The sequence below is a fragment of the Bos javanicus genome, chromosome 8 (genome assembly GCF_032452875.1).
Source record: "Bos javanicus breed banteng chromosome 8, ARS-OSU_banteng_1.0, whole genome shotgun sequence".
NCBI classification, from domain to species: domain Eukaryota; kingdom Metazoa; phylum Chordata; class Mammalia; order Artiodactyla; family Bovidae; genus Bos; species Bos javanicus.
In genome coordinates, this window is record NC_083875.1 from 7360431 (window position 1) to 7383831 (window position 23401).

The following is a 23401-nucleotide window of genomic DNA, read 5'->3' on the forward strand; positions in this document are numbered from 1 at the left end:
AGTTGTGTCTGATTCTTAGCGACCCATGGACTGCAGTCTACCAGGCTGCCCGTCCGTGGGATTTTCCAGGCAAGAGTACTGGCGTGGGGTGCCACTGCCTTCTCTACAAGTATATAAAATTATGTTTATATGGGACAACTAAGTGTGTGAGACGTTTCAGAGTCATTATCCAATCTCTTAATCTTTTTTCAGTACCCATACATTTTTAGTTTTGCTACCTTGGGAGCCCTACTTCACTTACTAAGAAAAATTTGTTCAAAAAAATTATTTACATTAGGGTTTTCACTGAAAAATTCCATTTAAGATTTCACCACTCCCTTCCCTGGAAATTTAATATTTATATTTCTTAACCAGTATATACAGCACCATATAACATTATGATTTATTTAAAGTTGTTTATAGAATAAACATTTTAATGTAAAAATAATCAAAAAATAGAACACATTCTTTTCAGTTTTACTCAGTATTTGGGTTTAAATGTCTGCATAGTTTATTGATTTAAAAACAATAATTCAAAGCACAATGTATAGTGAAGGCCACCAGTACAAAGACTTCTCCATAAATTAAAAGCTTAAGCTACAGCTTTGAGCATTACAGTGGAAGACAGAGTAAGATAAATGATATTCCTCATACCTATATCACTAACTGGTTTGTTACCGCCACAAGTTATGAACACGATTGTGCCTAATTATACAACTTAACTTTTCTTAGATTTTCACTGATGTTCACTTCTTGGTGTTTTTCAAGTATGTGGACATCTAGACAACAGTTCCTCATATTCAATCCACTCCTTAAAAGTGAAGGTAACAGATCTCTATGGCAGAATTAAAACAGAGCCATAATCTGACAACTCACCAATATCTCTAAGAAATCCATACTAATCTCACATGGATGGATTTTGCTCCACCTGGGAGCTTAAGAGCTAGCAGGCAGAATGAGGTACTTTTCAATATTTATACAAGGAAATGATTGATTTGGAAATCTTGCATGTCATTATTATTAGCATTAATTATTGCTTGCAAATAGCATTACCCGAAGCAGGTGCATTTAATGATCCTGTCTTAAAATACCTGACAGGGAAAATGGCAAAATACCACAGCTATTTTTACCTCTTGTTATTATGGCTTTGAAAACACAAAAACAATCTTCAGTTGAGGCTGTCACAAAATTGGTTTCTTCTCAGCATCTCTACATAGAACACTGAGTGACTCATGAAGATTAGAAGAAAAAAAAGTTTTACTAAAAGCAGGCATTTTTGAAATTGGCACAAATAAAGAAGGAATCTGAAAAAAATTACATTTGTATTTCTTTCTTAACAAGTGTGTCTTAAATACAACATTTTAGGAGTACTAACTATGCTTTTTTGCTATAGCTATTAAAAGTTTCATTCCTGAGATTTTTGGAGTCAAAATTTTTAAAGCAAGCACAGAGGAAAAGATGTTTTCACCAGATGGAAGGGTGAACTGTAGATCAACACCCCAGCCAGTTATTTTTTTTTCATTTTTCCATACATTAGCTTTTTCATTTGGGATATATTCATACAATAATTTACTCCTTACCTACTGGGCCCTACATATGCCATGTTCTCAAAGAGCTGAAATAGTCAGCTGAAAGATGGTGCGTAAGTAAAAGTTATTGTTACTAAATATGTGCCATTGTAGGTACCTTCCTTCTCTTAAAGTGTGAACATAGAGACAAAATGAGCTTTTTACATCTGCTTTGACTTAAATAACAATTCAAGTATCTCTTTTAAAATGAAGTTCTGAAGAAATTAACATTTATGAATCACAAATTTAAATATATCTTCTGAAAGGCAGAATATTCCTGGAATATCCCTTGTTTAGACTATAAAGATCAAAACCTAGCTTTGGTTCATGTCATATTTTTGATAGTTCCTCATTTTTTAAAGTCTATATACTTAACTAATAATTTAGAGAAAATGAACATCACATGCGTGAAAGGAAGGCTTAAAACAGTAACATTTCACTTAAAAAGCTATATTCAATAGAAGATGGAGTATGTCATTTGTGCTTATTTTCAGTTAAAGCTGACATATAAGATGTTCACTGCATTTTCATGTGAAATGGGGTTGTGTCGTAATCTTGAAAATGAATTCCCTTAGAAGTTGTGATCTTCATAATAGCACCATTCAAAGCATCATCCTCGATGAGTGTTATTAATCCATTGGCAATCATTGAAGGGCTAAATATAAACGGAAAATCAATATTTTAAAATTAAAGAATAAGCCATAATTGTCACATCACTTTGAGTTATTTTTGAAGTATCTATTACCTTTAACGAATAATTGGGAAATGTATGTAATGCAGCACTGTTACCTGAGTTTTTAATTCAATGAGATATTCACTGAATTATAAATTTCTGTAGATGTCCACACCTAAACTTCTGTTATTTTGATAAGAAGGATTCATAAATTTATCCTTATTTACATTGAGTAAATGATTATTTTCCCAACTTTAGCCTACAGAAGAATTTAGGCCTATCAGAAATATTCTTAGAGTAGAAATTTAAAGAATTGTCAGTTTAGTTACTCAGTCGTGTCTGACTCTTTGCCGTCCCATGGACTGCAGAATGCCAGGCCTCCCTGTCCATCACCAACTCCCAGAGCCTACTCAAACTCATGTTCATTGAGTCGGTGATGCCATCCAACCATCTCATCCTCTGTCGTCCCCTTCTCCTCCTGCCTTCAATCTTCCCCAGCATCAGGGTCTTTTCCAATAAGTCAGTTCTTCGCATCAGGTGGCCAAAGTATTGGAGTTTCAGCTTCAGCATCAGTCCTTCCAAAGAATATTCAGGACTGATTTCCTTTAGAATGGACTGCTTGGATCTCCTTGCAGTCCAAGGGACTCTCAAGAGTCTTCTCCAACATCACAGTTCAGAAGCATCAATTCTTCGGTGCTCAGCTTTCTTTATAGTCCAAGTCTCACATCCATACATGACTACTGGAAAAACCATAGCCTTGACTAGACGGACCTTTGTTGGCAAAGTAATGTCTCTGCTTTTTAATATGCTGTCTAGGTTGGTCAGAGTTCTTCTTCCAAAGAGCAAGTGCCTTTTAATTTCATGGCTGAAGTCACCATCTGCAGTGATTTTGGAGCCCAAGAAAATAAAGTCACTCACTGTTTCCATTGTTTCTCCATCTATTTGCCATTAAGTGATGAGACTGGATGCCATGATCTTCGTTTTCTGAATGTTGAGTTTTAAGCCAACTTTTTCACTCTCCTCTTTCACTTTCATCAAGAGGCTTTTTAGTTCTTCTTCACTTTCTGCCATAAGGTTAGTGTCATCACATATCTGAGGTTATTGATGTTTCTACCAGCAATCTTCATTCCAATTTGTGCTTCATCCAGCCCGGCATTTCTCATGACGTACTCTGCATGTAACTTAAATAAGCAGGGTGACAATATACAGCCTTAGCGTACTCCTTTCCTGATTTGGAACCAGTCTATTGTTCCATGTCCAGTTCTAACTGTTGCTTCTTGACCTGCGTACTGATTTCTCAGGAGGTAGAATTGTAGAAGGAGAAAGAATTTTAGAAGGAGAAAGAATTGTAGCCAACATTTGTTGAATGTCTATTATTTATCTGCTGCTGTTTTAAGTAACTTCCATTTATCAACTTGTTTGTAGACTTTTCAAAGTCCTGTAAGCTTGTTTTACGATCACTCCTATTCTACATGTGGGAAAACTGAAGTACCCAGAGGTTGACGGATAAGTTTGTGGTCGGTGGTGGAGTCAGGATTTGATACCGATGACTCCATCCTGTGAAATGTCAACTGCTTTAACTCAGACATGGTTAGGAAAGTGGTTGAAGTTAGGGGGCCACATGAAATGTCACGAAGGGTATATTTAAACATTGCTTGAATTCAGGCAGATAAGGTATCACTTCTTCGAAAGACAATTAAACATCACCTTTAAAGAAAATACTTCCTTATGGCTAAAGGTATTAATAATGCATTCTCTACATCTAAAAACAAAATTCATGATATATAACTAAAGTCTATTCAGAAACCCAGAAAAAAGTTTTTTTGCAGAGATTTTGCCAAATCAAAACTTTGAAGCTTGCATGAGTTTCTCAGATGTAAAAGCTAATTTTTTTCCCTTTTGATTGCTCATGTTTAGATAGCCCTTTGCTTTGTCATATTAAAGGAAGACAGGTATAGCTTTACTTACTCCAAAATTCCATAGTATTTCATCATATCCTTGATAGGACCCATGTATTCTATATATTTCCCCATGTTTTCTTCTTTTTCAATGGATTTGAGGATGGGTGTATCAACAAAGCCTGGGCAAATTGCGTTCAGTCTCACACCACTGTTCATGAGATTAGCAGCCATCTGTTAATTGGAAGTAGAAGGTTGCAGGTTTCAGGAGTTTCATAAATGTATCATGTAGGATAAACTGATAATTAAAGCTAGTTAAAAGACTCTGATGTGAAAACCGCTAAACAGCTATCCTTCTAGCTCTATAAAGATGGCTCTGGTAAGGCTGATTGATGGCAGAAAGTAAAGGAATACAAAACTAAAGTGGTAAACTAATTCCCAAAAGCCTCACTTGATTACTTTCTAAAAAATTCAGTACTGTGCACTTCTGAAAATACTTGATTATCTAAAGTACTCTTACCTACTGAACACTGCAGGAAGCTGAAGGTAAGAAGCTAAGGCTTAGGTGGAAAGATGTATCTGTATGACTGAGCCCCTCCACTGTCCACCTGAAACTACCACAACACTGCTAATCAGCTATACCCCACCACACACATAAAAAGCTTAAAATAAAATAAAAAAAGAAGCTAAGGCTTTAGAATTGATATCCCAAGTTTTCTTTGAAATGGGTTGTATTAAAGTATTCTTACTTGCTTAAAAATACATTTAGTGGAAAATTTTAGGACTTTGATTATTCTAAAGACATTTAGTAATTGACACTATCTGGAAGACAATTTTTAAGTATTTTCAGACTAACATCTTTTGGCTTAATTTTCAACCTATAGATTTTATCTGAACTATTTGTAAAACAAAATGTAAGTCGTTTGTAGATTCTTTTTTCTTCCTTGCTAAAATTTACCCTTAAGACCTCAAATCAATACTCACAGCACTTTCAAGTTTATCTGTGGACAAACACAGAGTAGAAAGAAATCTGAGTTGCCTGATGTGGACTAGGGTCAAACAAAACGATGCTCTGCTTTCTCGTTTCAGCTCCTCTACCATAAACACGCATCCTTTTCAGGGTACTTGCCCAGGTTTTTCTCATCTTTATGCTTTTTGTTGGTGATTTTACTATTTGAAATGCCCTCAAGGCATAGTGCTGAAGTGCTGTCTAGTATTTCTAAGTGCAAGAAGGCTGCAATGTGCCTTATGGGAGAAAATACATACATTAGAGGAGCTTCCTTCAGGTGTGAGGTACAAATGCTATTGGCCATGCTATTAATAATACAATACATATTACACACAATACATATTAAATAAGGTGTCTTTAAATATAAATATACTTAATGCTATTGAACAAGACATTGTGACAAGTTCCTTGCAGGAACTTAACCCCAAATTTCCCTTAAAAGCAATAGTTCAGTATCCTCTAATTCAGTGTTTGCAAGTGATTTTACAGAACATAACTAATGAATCATGAGCATCAACTGTACAAGTTCCAGTCTTGTAACTGTAAATGCAACATTTCTGGTCTTTGCTTTGATTTACTTTGCTTCCCTGGTGGCTCAGCAGTAAAGGATCCACCTGCAATGTAGGAGCTGCAGGAGACATGGGTTTGATCCCTGTGTCAGGAAGATCCCCTGCAGGAGGGCATGGCAACCCATGCCAGTTATTCTTGTCTGGAGAATGCCATGGACAGGGGAGCCTGGCGGGCTACAGTACATGGGGTCGCAAAGAGTCTGACACCAGTGAAGCAACTTAGCATGCATGCATGAATGTACTTTGCTTTGTAATGTGTTCATTAAAAGTTGATTTAAAGATTAAGACTTTGCAAGGTAAAATTTCCAATCAGTTTCAATTAACAGTGTGACAGCTGCTCATCTTCCTTTTTTACTGAACATTTACCATTCACCATCTGCTTTCTCTATGCCTATCATTTCTTGCTATTAATGATTTCCTCGTCATCAGGCCCCTCTCTCTGTCTCAACTAGACTAACCACTGCAGAGGTCTCTCAACTGCTCTTTCATCTTCTACTTTTGTCCTCTCTCATACATTTTCTTTGTTTTGTCTTTTGGCAGCACCACATGGCTTGAGGGATCTTAGTTCCCTGACCAGGGACTGAACCCTCACCCCTGGCAGTGAGAGTGCAGAATCATAACCACTGGATCACCAGGAAATTCCCATACATTCTCTAAATAGTAGCAAGAATGATCCTCTTCACATGGAAATATAATCTTGTCTCTCCTGTGCAGAAAAGACCCAATGACGGCTATACTTAGAATAAAGTCCAAGTTCATGACTTTGATCCATAAGTCGCCTTTGGTCTGGTTCTTGCTTACACCTCCGATCAATCAACCTTCTACTTTACCCTTGTTCATCAGGCTCCACTTAAGCTGTACATTTTTTTTCAATTATTATAAAAAGGTACATCATACTATCAATGCATGTGGTCAGTTATGGCTAAAATATCTTTCTAAGCTCCTCACACATTTACCCTATATCTCTATGAGGACAGAATCCTTGACAATGCTACCAGGTAAAAGCTAGCCTCACCCCTTTCTCCATCCTCCAGGCTCTGACTCATTTTTACCATATCATCAAGATAAGTAATGCCTTGAGTATTTAAGGAAGTCTTATAGTTAACGATTTTTTAATTTGGAGTCAATTTCAAAAATAAAGGCTATCTTTTTGTTTTTTTAATCCTTATGGATTTTTTCAGTAACCTGTGTTTAGAATCTACTTCATGTTAAAATAATCTACTCTATAGTTGGTCCTTTATGTTACCTGGAAACTATTTTTAATAATAAATAAGGATGAGATGGTTAGCTAGTATCACCAACTCAAAGGACATTAATTTCACTATTTCACTAGTATCACCAACTCAAAGGACATTAATTTCACTATTTCTGGGAAATAGTGAAAGGCCAAGGAAGTCTGGCATGCTGCAGTCCATGGGATCACAGAGAGTCAGATGTGGCTTAGTGACTGAACAACAACACTGCAGTATAATTTACTTTTCTATCTTTAAATGTATCAAAAAAAATTTTAAAGCAAATTTTGTTGTTTTTTTTTTTTCATAAAAATGTAAACATACAACATACTCTACCTGCACTTTTTCTGCCCCTTTTTTTTTTTTATCATACCATGCAGCCTGTGTGATCTTAGTTCCTTGACCAAAGATTGAACCCATGCCCCCTGCATTGGAAGCGAGGAATTTCAACAACTGGACCACCAGGGAAGTCCCTAAATGTACTGAATTTTAACTCTGCTCCCCACTACTTTATAGAGCTCATCTGTCACATTTGCCCAGAAAGAGAAAGAGAGATTGTGGCTGTGTTCTCACCGCTGCCGAGCGTGTGAATCCAACTATGCCATGTTTTGAAGCACAATAAACAGGCTGCTGTGCAACAGGCATGAGCCCTGAAACAGACAAATAAAAACCAAAAACAATTTTATTAAAAAAAAGCAGACAAACCTCAACAATTGCTGTGAAAATAAATAATCTGTGCCTGTTCCATTTTAAGATTAATCTTAGAGAATACTCTAAGGTCATCATTGGACAACTTTGTAAAACTCACTAGTCCTAGCATCGTATACTTCTAGCATGACCTCTGCTCTATTGTTCTGAATTTACAGTTGGTAAGTTACAGCCTAGAGATACAGGCAAGGGTGATATAAAAGTTTATCTGCCTCCCTGACAAAGTCAAGAAAAGTTGACCTTATCTAAAACACCAAAAGAATCATCTTGAAATCCAGTAAGTTATTATCTAATTTTCAGTTTTTAAGCCTGGATTTTAAAAAGTGTATATTCTACATTTTTTAAGGCTGAAGGAATTTAGATAGCTTAAGCAGGATTTGGAGGGTTTTATTTGTCTTCATTTTAAGTTGGTCAGCGTTTCTCTGCCCTGAACTGCCCTGAAAGATGCCTCTAAGTGTTGAAGAAAATTAAAAATTAACTTCTTTTGATTCGGAGGTAGCAGATGCCTAGATCTCATTCCATGACTTAGGAAAAGAAAACCAGAAACAAAAATGTTTGATCCTATTTTATTTCCTTTCATAATTACATGCTCAACAACAGAATTCAAGCAATTTTACAATTGGCCTAATTTTCCATAGACATGCAATAGTAACTGTTCAAATATATGATTAAATTCACAGTCCAGGAAAAGATAGCATTGTAGCATATATAGTATCTTTTCTCGCCTACCTCCCAGCCCAACAGCACCTCCCATCCAAAGAAACGAAAAAAGAAAAACAAACTTTACTGTAGATATTTGTACTATCAAACGTTTTTTTTTGAAAATTTTTTTTCTGTTTTATGGGAGTATAGCCAATTAACAATGTTGTGATAGTTTCAGGAAAACAGTGAAGGGTCTCAGCCATACATATACATGTATCCAGGAGAAGGCAATGGCACCCCACTCCAGTACTCTTGCCTGGAAAATCCCATGGACGGAGGAGCCTGGTAGGCTGCAGTCCATGGGGTCGCTAAGAGTTGGGCACGACTGAGTGACTTCACTTTTACTTTTCATTTTCATGCTTTGGAGAAGGAAATAGCAACCCACTCCAGTGTTCTTGCCTGGAGAATCCCAGGAACGGGGGAGCCTGGTGGGCTGCCGTCTATGGGGTCGCACAGAGTCGGACACGACTGAAGTGACTTAGCAGCAGCATTCTTCCCCAAACTCCCCTGGATGGGAGGGGATTTGGAGGGAGACAGTAGGTCCTTGTTGGTTATCAATTTCAAATATAGCAGTATGTACATGTCCATCACAAACTCCCTAACACAGGGAGGCCTGGCATGCTGTGATTCATGGGGTCGCAAAGAGTCAGACACGACTGAGCGACTGAACTGAACTGAACTGAACTGAACTATCCCTTCTCCCATCCTTCCCCCGAGCAACCTTAAGTCCGTGCTCTATGTCTGTGAATCTGTTTTCCAAGTAAGTTCACTTTTATTTCTCCTAATTGTCAATTCTCTATCTCAATCAACAGTGAAACTTAATTACAGCCGTTTTTCTATCTTGGCTTTTAACTTCCTGAGCTAACGTGCTCTATCATTTTTAAAATTTGTGCCTTCTCCAAATCAGGAAGCAGTAATCCCTGATTACTATAATGTTATTACTATCAAATATCATGCTAATACTACTAAATGATTCTGCTGAGACGTGCTCACCTCCACCCAGCTAACTAGTCCCAGAACAAGACGGATGGATCATGAGCCGGTTATGCCAAAGTTCAGCGAACCTTAACCACTTCCTGGGTGCCTGCCAGGTCTCAATTTATGAAGTATGTTTGCTCAAGAGCAGTTTAAATCCCTGGGATGGTAGATCACACAGAGTGCATCCACCCAGTGATCTCAAAGCATGGAACATGTGGTTCTCCTTTTCGTTTTGTTTTTGTTCAGTAACATGTGCAAGTTAATTAAGGTCTTCAGTGTCAGTCAACAAGAAAGAATTAATGATTCTTTCACAGATGTATTAGGCATACAGGTGTATTAAGAGATCAAGATAAAGCAAATAAACAGGTACAGTCAGACACTTCTGCTTCTTGTTCTTGTAAGTTAGTTACTGTTCTACCGTCTCCCTCAATGTTTATGAGGCCAAGGCAATGGTTGAAGGAGGTGTTCACAGACAGCAGGAAATGCAGAGTGAACCTGAATCAGAGATGAGCTAGTTGACAGCCACAAAACCCAGAAGGACTCTGTTCACAGATGTTGTCAAAGATGAAGGTGGAGTGAATTTCTGTTACATATGTGGGAGCAGTGAACTTCCGAACCCAAACTAGTTCTAAGTGTCACAGCAGTGAAGGAGATCTAATATTGTTGTGTTGCTTCTAAGGAGCAAGCTGCGAAACGCACTTTGCTTTAAAGGTATATTGGAGACGCAATCAGAATTTGTCTGCATCTTTGAAGTGGCGCTTGGTCTTGTAACTCTCCTAGCATTCCAGTGATATTTTCACTGTGATCCTGCGAAATGTTTCCTCTTGCTCTGCTTTCACTTTCTGGTATTAGATCAAAGGCTGCATAAATCCTTTTCAGACATTCAAAAACCAAACATCCTTTTAAGATATTTTTACAGCTTGGTGGTATAACTGGCATAAAATAAACTGCACATATTTAAAGTGTGTGGTTTGATAAGTTTTGACGTATGTCGACACCCACGAAACCATGACCACAATCAAGATAGGAACACAAACATCCCCCAAAAGTTTTCTTGTGCGTACTCTGTCATCCCTTCCTTCTGCCTTTCCCTCGCCTCTAAGCAACCACTGATCTGTTCTGCGTCACTATAGATTAGAAGTTTATATAAATATAAGCACACAATGTAAACTTTTCTATCTGGATTCTTTCAGGATAATTCTTATGGGATTCATCCCATGTTGTAATGTCTATCAATAGCTCATTTCTCTTTCTTTCTTTTTCTGAATAGTATTACACTGTAAGGGTATACCTATCAATTGCATATACCTTGCTGTTTTGATAGATATATTCAGTTCGGAGGATAATAAAAGAAAGAAAATTCTATTTTTCAATTATTTTATTTAGGCAAGTTGTAGTTAACTTGGTTAAATAGTTTTTCTTTATCTCCCACTACATGCAGATTTTAACTATTGCTTTTTACGTTTCGAACAGCTAAAGATCCTACAGGGTTTTGTCCCCAGCTTGCCAACTGACTTTCAATGTTGACATTTGCTCTTTCTCCCTCAGTTTGCTGCTTTGGAAAGGAAGGCTAAAGGGAGAGAGAAAAGTGTTGTGGTTTTTTTTTTTTGACAATGACTTTAACTGAGGTTGAAATGTTTCAGAAATCCAACATTTTCTCTTGGATCTCACGATCCAAGTATAAACATTATTTCTGTTGCAGTCAACTTCAGTGTTGGTTAACCATACTCTGTTACTGACCTTAGACTCACAGCACTAACATATACTCATATATGGTTTCTACATGCTTCACATAAAAATCTGTTCTGAGGCTAGAAATAAGGGTCAGCACAGAGAATTGTTCAGGGTGTGTCCAATATGACTCTGGGATCACCACTCACATGGTAGTTTGTAGAAATTGTGCCCCACAGAGTTCCTGCAGTTTATAACCTGCACAACCATGCATGGAAGCCCTCTGTGGTAGAGGAAGATGAACCAGTGGAGGTAGGAAGAAAACAAGTTAAGCATCGTGTCATAGAAATTAAAGATGGAAATATTTTAAGAAGCCTATATTGGTTACTTTTATCAAGTGCAGAATCGAAAGAGAATCACTTTTCTTTGAGATATTAACAAGTCTCAAAATCTCTCATCTAAAAATTGTAGCTGTCACCCAAAAGTAAATAAAAATAAAAAACTGGTGCCAAAAAATCCATGATGAACAACAACAAAAAATCAAACTTAAAAAATAAATAAAAATAGTAGCCCTCTTGGTTTCACCTCTCTCCAGCTACCTCTGCGTAGCTCCATAGTTCACCCTAATCAGGCTTTCATCTGACCAATCCAGTCAAACAGATCTTGTGGAGGTTGCCAGTGACCTATGTCTGCTAAGGCTAAGCCTTCATCTTCCTGGACACTTTCCTCAGCAGCAACCAACACAGTGAATTAAGCTCTCCTCAAAACACTTCCCTCCTTTCGCTGGTGTCCTTCTGCCTCACGCTTGCTAGCAGTTCCTCCTCCTCCTCCACCAGACCCAGGAATAGGCTGGAGGACCCAAGAGCTGACCTTGGCCCTCTTTGCCTTTTAAAATAATTTTATTTATTTATTTATTTTTGGCTGCCTTGGGTCTTCCTTGCTGCGTGGGCTTTCTCTAGACTCAGAGAGTGGGAGCCACCGTCTAGTGTACAGGCTTCTCACTGCAGTATCTTCTCTTGTTGCAGAAATTGGATCTAGGTGCATGAGCTCTATGGTTGCAGCTCCTGGGCTCTAGAGCATGGCTCAAAAGTTGTGGTGCACAGCTTAGTTGCTCCAAGGCATGTGGGATTCTTCCTAGACCAGAGGTCAAACCCATGTGCCTGCATTGGCAGGAAGATGCTTTACCACTCACTGAGCTACCAAGGAAGTCCCTCTCTTTCTATGCACACTTTTCCCCTATGTGACTTTATCCACTCCTGTGGATGAAATTCATTCTCTCAATGTCTCTTTCATTCTCCCTCTCTCACACAAACACACATGATTTTTAAATTTAAATTCCACATTTCCAGCCAGGATCTCTTCCTCTGTCTCGAGACTTCCCATTAGTTTTCTTCCTTTAAAACACAGTGTGTGCTAATTCAAAAGCTTTTATAGGAGTGAATTCATTTTAGAAATATGTGTTTGGTACCAATTAGGTGCCAAATAGAATGAAAACATGTTTTTAATTGTTAGTTATAAATGTATAAAACCAAGGGAAGGATCACCATTTGACCAGAATGTCGTCTCTTATATTATTTAACCATTTAAAAATGTCCTTTTAATTGAATTTGTTGAGAGGAATTACAGGAGTTTGGATCTGGGGTGCCAGAGTAGCTGATCTCAAATCCTGAATCCACCACAGTGAGCTCTACCTTTGGAGGGGTTACTTCTGGATACTGTGGTGTTTTCCTTGTGTGAACTTGAGGAGTAATAGTAGCCATTGTGAGTCCTAAATGAGCTAATTTACACAAAATACTTAAAACTGTGCGTACCACATAAGAAGTTCTACCTACCATTTGCTGTTATTTTTCTATAAATGCAAATAAAATTTTAAGATGAAACATCTCAAAGTCTTGTTTTATTAATTAGTTTACCTGTTTCTCCACAGTGCACCTTTTTATGAAAATGTATCTTTTACACTAAAATGCCACAAATCTGGTACAGGATCCTAACTGGATTTGGTTTCTGACCCTTGGCCAACTGTGGACTGTTGCTAATCCTAATTCAAAAGTCTTTACAGAGTGCCTTCATTTAAGAACTATGTATTCAGTAACTTTAAATACAAAGGATAATGAAGTAGTATTTCAAATATGCTCTGTTGAAATGCGTAAACCAAACCGGAGGGCCCCTTGTGCAGGGGTAGGGTAGAACTTTGATATTCAACCAGCCAGATGACCCCATCTGACTTCACAGGGAGTTCTGCCAGTATAATGACTGCAGGCGCAGTTGCTGGAATGAATTTAGATATTTTAAAATCTTGCAAATTAATTCCCATATGCACAGAGAGATTCTTTTGTCTTCATGTTAAAGGATTTAAGAATAACAAAACAAGGATTGTGACCAGGAGAGAACAGTCTCTAAAGAAATGTCATTTTGTTGGACGTTGTGGGGAATCCTCAATTGTGCTTAAAAATAGATGTCTTAAATTATAAAAAAGTTAGGAAGAAACTTTTAATGCTTATTTATTCTAGGCCCAGCACTGTGCAAGTTTACTTAAAGAACTGCAAAATGGCTCTCTCCAAAATAGAACACGTCTAATTAGTAGCAGGCTTATGTCTGTCATAACTGAGATTAAGAAAAATAACATCAACAAAGCAAGACATTCTATCCATGAAACAGAGAAATATTTTCTACAACCACTCAGGATAATAACACCAAATGACACAAACTGATGGAATAACGATCAAAAAATGTTTAAATACTTGGAAATTAAACATGCAATTACAGAATAAAGTCATTCAGAAAGATAAAATATCATTTCCATTTCCACATTAGTTCTTCTAACTTTAACATTCTTTCTACCCATATTTACAAAAGATAGCTTCAATATCTACATTTCACAGAGAGTAAAAAGCTCAAAAGCACCATTTCACTGGTGCAAAAAACTGAAATATGCTCAGATGGCAATTGTACTGAATCCATGAACATACTTGCTTTTAAGTGGATAGAACCCATGTAAAATAAACTATACAGAAGTGTTAAAGGAATTCGACTTAGGAAAGTAAATTGAGAGTCTAAACATACTGATGTCTGCATGATAAACTTTGGGCTCAGCAGCTAACTCTTCACATTTTCTACCCATCTCACAGTGTCTACCTATCTCTCTGCATTTGACCACCACTTCTCTAATAGAAGGGGAAGCGAGAACTAGTGAGAATGCATTTATCTATGTTTATGCAGAAAGCTAACTGAAGTAACTGGTGGATGTCTTCATTATATGATCTTTCACACAGTAGAACACCTTATCTGATGCTGCTATTTCCCCCTCAGTCTCATGCCTGCCATTAACAAATCATGCTTTGAAATGTGCCATGACATAAAAAGTGGCATAAATTTTCACAAAATGACTACATCTTCATAATAAAAATCTTTCCAAAAGGTGACTTCAGTAGCACTTTCCAGGGATTGTTAATTCTCAGAAAGTTGCCCCTAATATCCCATCAAAATGCCCCTTCCTAAAAGTTCAGTTATTGCCTATGCTGGGTTTAGAGGAAACCAAGATGAGCTTTTTAAGCCACTCGAAGAATGTCCCTGTGCAAACTTGGGGGCCAAGGACTGGCATCATAATTGCAGGACCCGCCCCAGAGTAGAATTTACCTCTAAACAAAGGTAATATCTTTCATATTGAATTCTGAAAGACTATTCATTTCCTTAACAGTCTTCCCCACCCCCAACACAGCTGCTGCTGCTGCTGCTAAGTCACTTCAGTCGTGTCTGACTCTGTGCGACCCCATAGACGGCAGCCCACCAGGCTCCCCGGTCCCTGGGATTCTCCAGGCAAGAACACTGGAGTGGGTTGCTATTTCCTTCTCCAATGCATGAAAGTGAAAAGTGAAAGTGAAGTTACTCAGTCATGTCCAACTCTTCGCGACCTCATGGACTGCAGCCTACAAGGCTCCTCTGTCCATGGGATTTTCTAGGCAAGAGTACTGGAGTGGGGTGCCATTGCCTTCTCCGCCCAACATGGCTAGGAAATGCTAAATTTTTTACCCATTTCTCAAAGGCCAATATATAAATATTTGACCTTTCCTACTGACTCATTCTAGTGTGTGTCTTCTTAATAATTTTAAGTCATAAGACAGCAAAATGGCACCATGAAAATGTTCTTTGGTACTAAAGGAGGGAGGTGGCTCTTTGGATCAGTGAAGATCCAGATAATGCAGAGTCATCCATTGTACAAGATACCCTAAAATCGTTGTTGTTCAGTCTCTAAGTCGTGTCCAATTCTGCGATTCCAAGGACTGCAGCATGCCAAGCTTCTTTGTCCTTCACTGTCTCCCTAAGTTTGCTCAAACTCATGTCCATTGCTTTCTTTACTAATTCTCACCACTTTACCAAGTTATGCAACTTGTTCAAGATGAGTTGTTCAACTATAAATTGTAGATAATTAAACAGGCTTCTATTGTAGGGAACTGTGAAAGTTAAATGTGACATTGTACAGCCAATGGTTTATCACAATGCCCGGCATTTGTGGATATGACAGGAACTTGGCATTTGCTAAATATGTTAGTTCCCCTTCTTTAAAGCAAGAAGAGTTACAGAGGGTTGTACCATGTGATAACCTGAAATTTCTGGTCTGTTGTGACATTGCAGCCCAAATGCTTCTCTTCAGGCCATGTGAATCTTAAAGACTTTCACTGCTTATTATGTTTCTGCTTCATCTATGCCATGATAACTAATGGGTTGGCCAAAAAAGTTTATTTGGGTTTTTCCATAAGACGTAACAGAAAAACCCAAATGAACTTTTTGGCCAGCCCAATATTTAGTGCTACATACTTACAAGAGACACTGACATATAGCTCCTGGGGTATAAAGTTTGCTTTCATACCCCAATACCTTTCTGTAGATGTTCAACACGTTTGGTTAACTTGAATGTGTTATTTAAAGTGGTAACCTTAGCACTTTTACTGTAACACAACAAATTATATTGTTCTAGATATGACATGGAAGAAAAGTTATGACCAACCTAGATAGCATGCTCAAAAGCAGAGACATTACTTTGCCAACAAAGGTCCGTCTAGTCAAGGCTATGGTTTTTCCTGTGGTCATGTATGGATGTGAGAGTTGGACTGTGAAGAAGGCTGAGCACCGAAGAATTGATGCTTTTGAACTGTGGTGTTGGAGAAGACTCTTGAGAGTCCCTTGGACTGCAAGGAGATCCAACCAGTCCATTCTGAAGGAGATCAGCCCTGGGATTTCTTTGGAAGGAATGATGCTAAAGCTGAAACTCCAGTACTTTGGGCACCTCATGCGAAGAGTTGACTCATTGGCAAAGACTCTGATGCTGGGAGGGATTGGGGGCAGGAGGAGAAGGGGACGACAGAGGATGAGATGGCTGGATGGTATCACTGACTCGATGGATGTGAGTCTCACATGAGTCTGAGTGAACTCCGGGAGTTGGTGATGGACCGGGAGGCCTGGTGTGCTGCGATTCATGGGGTCACAAAGAGTCGGACATGACTGAACGACTGAACTGAACTGAGATATGACATAACTCAAATGGGTATGTCACTGGGCTAGTATTTAGCTACAAAAATTCTAAGATATCCAAATATTTTCACAGGACTCTTAATGTTTTCAATTCAGTGATATGACCTTCATAGTGTCACTCACAAAATGCCACTGAGTGCCTTATTTCTGAAGCACATAGATCACCTGCAGCAAACACCAAGACCGTGGTAGCTGAGCAGCCGGGAACAGGTTTGGTGGGCCGATTCCTTTTCCTATGACGACTTCTCTTTTCCCACTATTTGAGTAACTAAGTATAAAGAAGCATACTTGACTCCTATTGGATGTCTTGGGCTTCCCAGATGGCTTATTAGTAAAGACCCACCTCCCAATGCAGGAGGCATGAGTTTGATCCCTGGGTTGGGAAGATCCTCTGGAGGAAGAAATGGCAACCCACTCCAGTATTCTTGCCTGGAGAATCCCATGGACAGAGAAGCCTGGCGGGCTACAGTCCACAGGGTCACAAAGAGTCAGACACAACTGAGCACTCACGCACACATATATGGGATGTCTTATGGGAGCAGAGCTGTTTGATTATCTGCATTAAACCAGACTTTGCTCTTCTCTGATGTTCAACTTTTCTTGCTTAATAATTAAGGATGAATGTGGCAAACTGAGTGCAGGTTTATATATTAGATTTATAGATGAAAGCTCATACAGAAGAGTCTATGTGGTTAACAGAGATTGGAACAACTTCCCTGGCTCCAGACTGGAGACACCTTTCCCTCAACACAGCAAAGAATCACTCTCTACTGTAACTACTCCTCTGTTTGTTAAACTTATTAATTGCATCTGATATTCTGTCTGCGTCAGTGGTCATTACTCATTAACTCCTCTGCCCAAACCAGTGTGTCAACTTGAGGTTTTACTATGACACTAAATGATTCCACTGGATCTGGACACGAGATCATGGGATGGACTCTGGTTGGACTGAATAGTACCCATTATTCCTTCATCAGAGAGAGCAGTAGGGGAAAGAGGAAAGGTCTATAGGGAAGGAACATCTGGAAAACACAGGAAGCAAGCACTAGAACTACTTTTCCTATGATTTCATTTGTCAGTTATATCTCATATAAGCTGAGAAGTAAAAACAAACAAACAAAACTTTGACTCTGGTAATTCTCAAAGACTTTTTTGGTCAGCTGACGTCTGCCAACATGCTCTGACTTCAGGGGCACAAAATTTTTGATACTAATTCTGAGGAAAGTGTGAAGATGTGAGACAGCTACAATTTATTCTCTGCTATACTATTACAAAATCTTGTATTTTTATCAAACTGATTTCATTAAGGGAAGATCAGAGGCTCATAATGAGTGGATAAAACACAAAACAGTACATTTTTATTCTTTCTGAGATGAGAGAACCTCAGTGTCAAAGCCAAGGGCCAGAGGAGGGCTAGCAGGGGTTGCCCAGATGGGTCAGAGGCAACAAGGAAATGGTGTTAGATGTTGCAGGTATGGAAGATGGGCATTATGAAGGTACCCAGACAAGTGTAATGGACAGAGATGAACTAATGAACCATCACCAGTGGAATTACCCTGCTTATCGGGAGGAATAACAGAGGGAGAATCATTTTGGATTGCTCTGATTTTCACTAGATTGTAAGAGTGTCAGAAAGTAACTCAAAGGCAGAATGGTATCCTCATTGAATTTCCATCCATTCATTGCTTTGTCTACATGACTAGCAAAAGATTCACACATGCTTCCCAATATTAACTCTGGGATAATGAATAAGAGTTCATTAACACTCAGGATAAGAAGTGTGACAAACCAAGCTCTTAGCCAAGAAAGGCGAGTGGACATCTAAATTGCTCTTCTGTTTGGCATGTTTTGACTTGTGACATTGGTAATCTCCCCACATGGTTCCAGGGCTTTACTCTGTGTGTGTCAAACAGGGCAAAAGCTTAAGCTTTCACTGAAGGTTGAGTAAGTAGTCCTGAGATTAAAATAGTGCCCAGGAGTCCTGAATATACTGGGACATCACACTGGCTTAATTAAGCTACAGGACTTCAGTTTCTCTTTCTTTATAGTTAGGCTAAGAGAGACATGGAAACAGACACAGATTTAACAAACTTATAGACAGAAGAGATAGAAAATCTTGCGGTTAAGGCATAGGGGATCTCCTATCACGCTGCTATTATGAGAATTCCAACTCCCAAGCTTCCTTGCATGTAAGATTGTGCAAGATACTTATTATGCTCTCCAGACTAGGCTCCCTTATCTTCAAGATGGAGATTATAGAAACTACTGCACAGGGCTGTTGAGAGAATTAAATGAGATAAGGACTTCCCTAGTGGCTTAGTCAGTAGAGAATCCACCTGCAATGTGGGAGACCTAGGTTCGATCCCTGGGTTGGGAAGATCCCCTGGAGAAGGGCATGGTAACCCATTCCAGTATGCTTGCCTGGAGAATCCCCATGGACAGAGGAGCCTGGTGGGCTACCATCCATGGAGTCACAAAGAGTCGGACACGACTGAGTGACTAAGCACAGCACAAGGTGTCCATAGTATTTAGAAGAGTATCCTGTAAATGGTGAGTGCTCAGTTAAAGTTAATTGCTGTTATATGTTTAAATAATTTCATTGGATAAGAGGCAGTACTACATTACATTTCTCTACTCATGCTCTTGGGGGAAATTGAGCCTCTTCTGCTACAGAATCTCTCCCAGAGACTCCTATATTGTTCAACACCGAGGGCTTCTAGTCCTCTTGAGACTGAAATCAGTGCCTCCAATGATACAAGGTCAAGGGTCTCCCACTATATGGCATTCATGGTTCTCCAAGTGTTACTAGACCTCTTAACTTTAAGAAGGAATTCATGGAATTACCTTTTGATTGCCACCATAGGTTCTTTTCCACGTTTATATTTTAATAAACTATTAAACATTTTTCTTAATTCTCCAATCATTTATATATTTTTCTTAGGGTTTTATTTCAAAGGTGTATAGATTTAGCCTTGACAATTTCCCTTTAGGATTCCAGTCTCTGAGAATCTAAACTTCAGCCCTCTCTAGGATCAAACATGTCTTTTAAGTACTTCCCATGCTTTCACCTTTTTCTTGGACTTGAAATATTATAATTTGTAAGTAGATGTCACATTAGGAAAACTAACCAGATTACCCTGAACAGTTTATATAACTATATCTATAATAACTCCAGAGATGTCATTTTTGTCTTGAAGCAACACAGAAAATGAAATGCTAGTTTATTTTTGAGAACCTCTAAAGAAGGAGATGTCTACATTTCTACTTGGGTGAAGTTCACAGTGGTTTAAGCACTATCTGACAATGATTCCCAATGGAATGAGAAAAACGCAGAGCCTCAGACAGGTATGTGATCACAGGCACCTCTAATGCTGATGCTTGCAATGGTACTAGAGCTGAGAGGTGGAGAACAGGAAGTGGGCACACTGTTCTGCCATTACCACAATAACTGAATCCAACCTGATGACTGAAGAAAGTCTCGTTTTTGGACAGATAGTTTAGACTTGGTGTCAATATTGGTCAGGTTTCTAAAATTTCATGACTCCACTTGAACTATTCAAGAACCATTCATGATGATTTTCCTAGAATTTTCAAAGTGAAGTCTTTTGCTCCAAAAGTTCCTGCCAAAAGGATTATAGCTGCTGCTGTGCTGTGCTGAGTTGTGCTCGACTCTTTGTAATCCCATGGACTGTAGCCTACCAGGCTCCTCTGTCCATGGAATTCTCCAGGCAACAATATTGGAGTGGGTTGCCATTTCTTATTCCAGGGTATCTTCCCAACCCAGGGATCAAACCTGCATCTCTAGTGTTTCCTGCATTGGCAGTGGGTTCTTTACCACTGTGCCACCTGGGAAACCCTAATGGTTTATGGCTTATACCAAGTAAAATGATATCAGCTGATCGCAAGTCACATAGCCCTGAATAAAACACAATTTGAATGGCATATTGTGGAAAGAATGATCAGCTCTCTGCTGATGTCCACCCTTAGGCACACAACTTGCTTGCATTTCCTAGACTCCCAGCTTCAGCCAGCCTGGTTTTCCAAAAGGCTGCGTACAGAAAAGGTTTCCTGCAGCGAGCATCTTGCCCTAGGTTGATCCAGGAGTGAGGAATAAGTTTGTGCTATATTTAAGCCACTACCCATTTGGGTCTATTTATGAAAGAAGTTTAGCACTGGAGGGAGGTGGAGTATGGCATCTCAAAATATGTCACCTGGGCATAAGGGTGACTTTTGAGCTAAAGGCACGTGTAAAACAGCAGGTGCAAGGGAACACTTTAATCTCTCTTTTCTTCCTGAAAACAGGACACAGAACTTCCATGTAAAAGATGCTGTCCCAGTCCCAGGAGGAAGGAAACTTTATCATCAGAGACTGGTGTCAAAGAGAAGAGACATCTATACAGATCTTGTTAAAATAACTCTTATCTTTCTTGAGTCTCCTCATATATTTTAGTTACTTTCCCGCAAATGCCTTGCTTCACTCAACCCAGTTTACAAACACTGAGGTCTCACCATTTCTTTGGATCTTCATTTTTCCCCTGGGGGCTCTCATGGACATGTGAGAACCTGTATGCTTTGCTCCTCTGTTGATCTATCTTATGTCAATTTAATTCTTGCACTGGGCTAGAGACACTGAGAAAGAGATAAAGTTTGGTTTCCCCTACAGTATATCCCAACTAACTATATATGCCGTATTTTAAAATTATACACTCTTACTACCATCATACATGAGTAGAGATACCTTAACTTCATTTTAGTCCTTTTTAGTTCATCAAAGGTGTTTTTACAAACTTTACTGTTTAGGAATCTCACAATAACCTTTGACAAATAGCAATGCTAGGAAAATATATATGTATAGTCAAAGCTATGGCTTTGTCAGTAGTCATGTTTGGATGTAAGAATTGTACCATAAAGAAGGCCGAATGCCAAAGAACTGATGCTATTGAATTAGGATTCCAGTCTCTGAGAATCTAAGCTAAAGTCCTCTCTAGGATCAAATATGTCTTTTAAGTATTGCCCATGCCTTCACCTTTTTCTGGAGAAAAAGATCTTCTCCACCTTGTGCTGGAGACTTTTGAGAGTCCCTTGAACTGCAAGGAGACCAATCCAGTTGATCCTAAAGGAAATCAACCCTGAAATTTCATTGCAAGGATTGCTGCTGAAGCTGAAACTTTAATACTTTGGCCACCTGATACAAAGACAACTCATTGGAAAAGAACTTGATGCTGGAAAAGATTGAAGGCAAAAGGAGAAGGGGGCAGCAGAGAATGAAATGGCTAGATAGCATCATTGACTCAATGGACATGAATTAGAGCAAACTCTAGAAGACAGCGGTCAGAGGAGTCTGGTGTGCTACAGTCCTTGGGTTTGAAAGAGTCAGATACGACTTAATGACTAAACAACAACATGTTTCTTGAAAACAGCACTGTATTAAGTAACTTTAAAGTCACAATTTAAAACAAAAGAAAGAAATTTTGAGTTCAAACTTTTGATATTATGAAACAGAAAATCCCATAGAACCAGTAAAAAGAAAAGTAAACCAAGTTGCCATTTCAAACCTGAGTTGGTAATAAATACACTTTGAAGAGATATTTCTGTGGTCCAAAAGACCAATAAGAAATCATTATTAACATCATAATTGTCCTTACCTGCTAACGAGGACATATTAATAATGATGCCACCTTCGCCTCCATTTTGCTTGCTCATGTAATCCAAGCCCAGGTAGGTTCCACTGATCACAGAAACCTAGTCCAGGGGCAGAAATAGGAAAAGCAACAGAACCATTATATTTTATGATATAGTCACACCCCAACATTTCTATTGCTATCTCAGACACTGATGGAGATTCCTGCAAAAGTTATCAATGAAAGGTTATGAAATGGCTGTGTTTTGGTTTTAAGCCAGTAATTAACTCTTTTGTTTGCCTAAACTTGTAGAGCTCATCACATTTCTGCAAAACTTCACTTAGTTGCCCAATTTCTGAGATTTTATGATAAATGTTACATTGCAACAGTATCTTATTAACTTTCATTAATTCATAGCATCTTCAAGAATTCTATATATTCTTTTTCTCTTCTAAATCGTGGATACAAAATTTATTCACCCTGTTTAGCCCATAGTTCTCTTGCCCAGGTATTCTGTGGCACATCCATCTGCTGTGTTTCATTCTCTTGCCTCTTGGAATATATCATAGTGGATACCCTTGATTGCCTGTACAGTTCTCATTTCCTTCTTTTTTGTATTTGTATCTACTTCTTCATGTAATACAAAGGAAGGCGATCTCCCTTGCTTTAGTGCAGACAGTGGTTAATCTAATTGAGTCACAGAAATCCCATTCACCTTGCCTGTGACTGGTTTAGGAGATAAAAGTGACCCATTTCCCAGCCAGTAAGACCAGAGAAGGAGTCAGCTGCAAGTGGGGTCCAGATTGGGGAGGGTGATGAAGGAGGATGCTACAGAGAAATTTTTCAGTGCTCTTAAGAAAACCAAATGATTGCATTACTCCTTTTTCATTGCTTTGTACGCAGGGAATGGCAGGGACATTACTTTGAAAAGCAGAGATATTATTTTGCCAACAAAGGCTCAGTTCAGTTGCTCACTCATGTCCAACTCTTTGCAACCTTGTGGACTGCAGTACAGAAGGCTTCCCTGTCCATTACCAATACCCCAGAGCTTGCTCAATCTCATGTCCATCCAGTAAGTGATGCCATCCAACCATCTCAACCTCTGTCATCCCCTTCTCCTCCCACCTTTCCCAACATCAGGGTCTTTCCAATGAGTCAGTTCTTCGCATCAGGTGGCCAAAGTAATGAAGTTTCAGCTTCAGCATCAGTCCTTCCAATGAATATTCAGCACTGATTTTCTTTAGGATGGACTGGTTGGATCTCC

General features: G+C 38.8%; 1 protein-coding gene across 1 annotated transcript in view; it reads right to left on the minus strand.

Annotated features, from left to right (window-relative positions):
* Positions 1 to 466: 466 nt before the first annotated feature.
* The window catches only part of HPGD (15-hydroxyprostaglandin dehydrogenase), a 35832-nt gene continuing 12897 nt past the window's right edge, over positions 467 to 23401 (minus strand). Inside the window, exons 4-7 of the mRNA XM_061424964.1 lie at positions 22162 to 22258; positions 7502 to 7578; positions 4189 to 4352; positions 467 to 2202 (exon numbers count right to left, since the gene is read on the minus strand). Of these exons, the coding sequence (XP_061280948.1) occupies positions 2064 to 2202; positions 4189 to 4352; positions 7502 to 7578; positions 22162 to 22258 (477 nt within the window). The 3' untranslated portion in view covers positions 467 to 2063. The remainder of the gene's footprint in view (positions 2203 to 4188; positions 4353 to 7501; positions 7579 to 22161; positions 22259 to 23401) is intronic.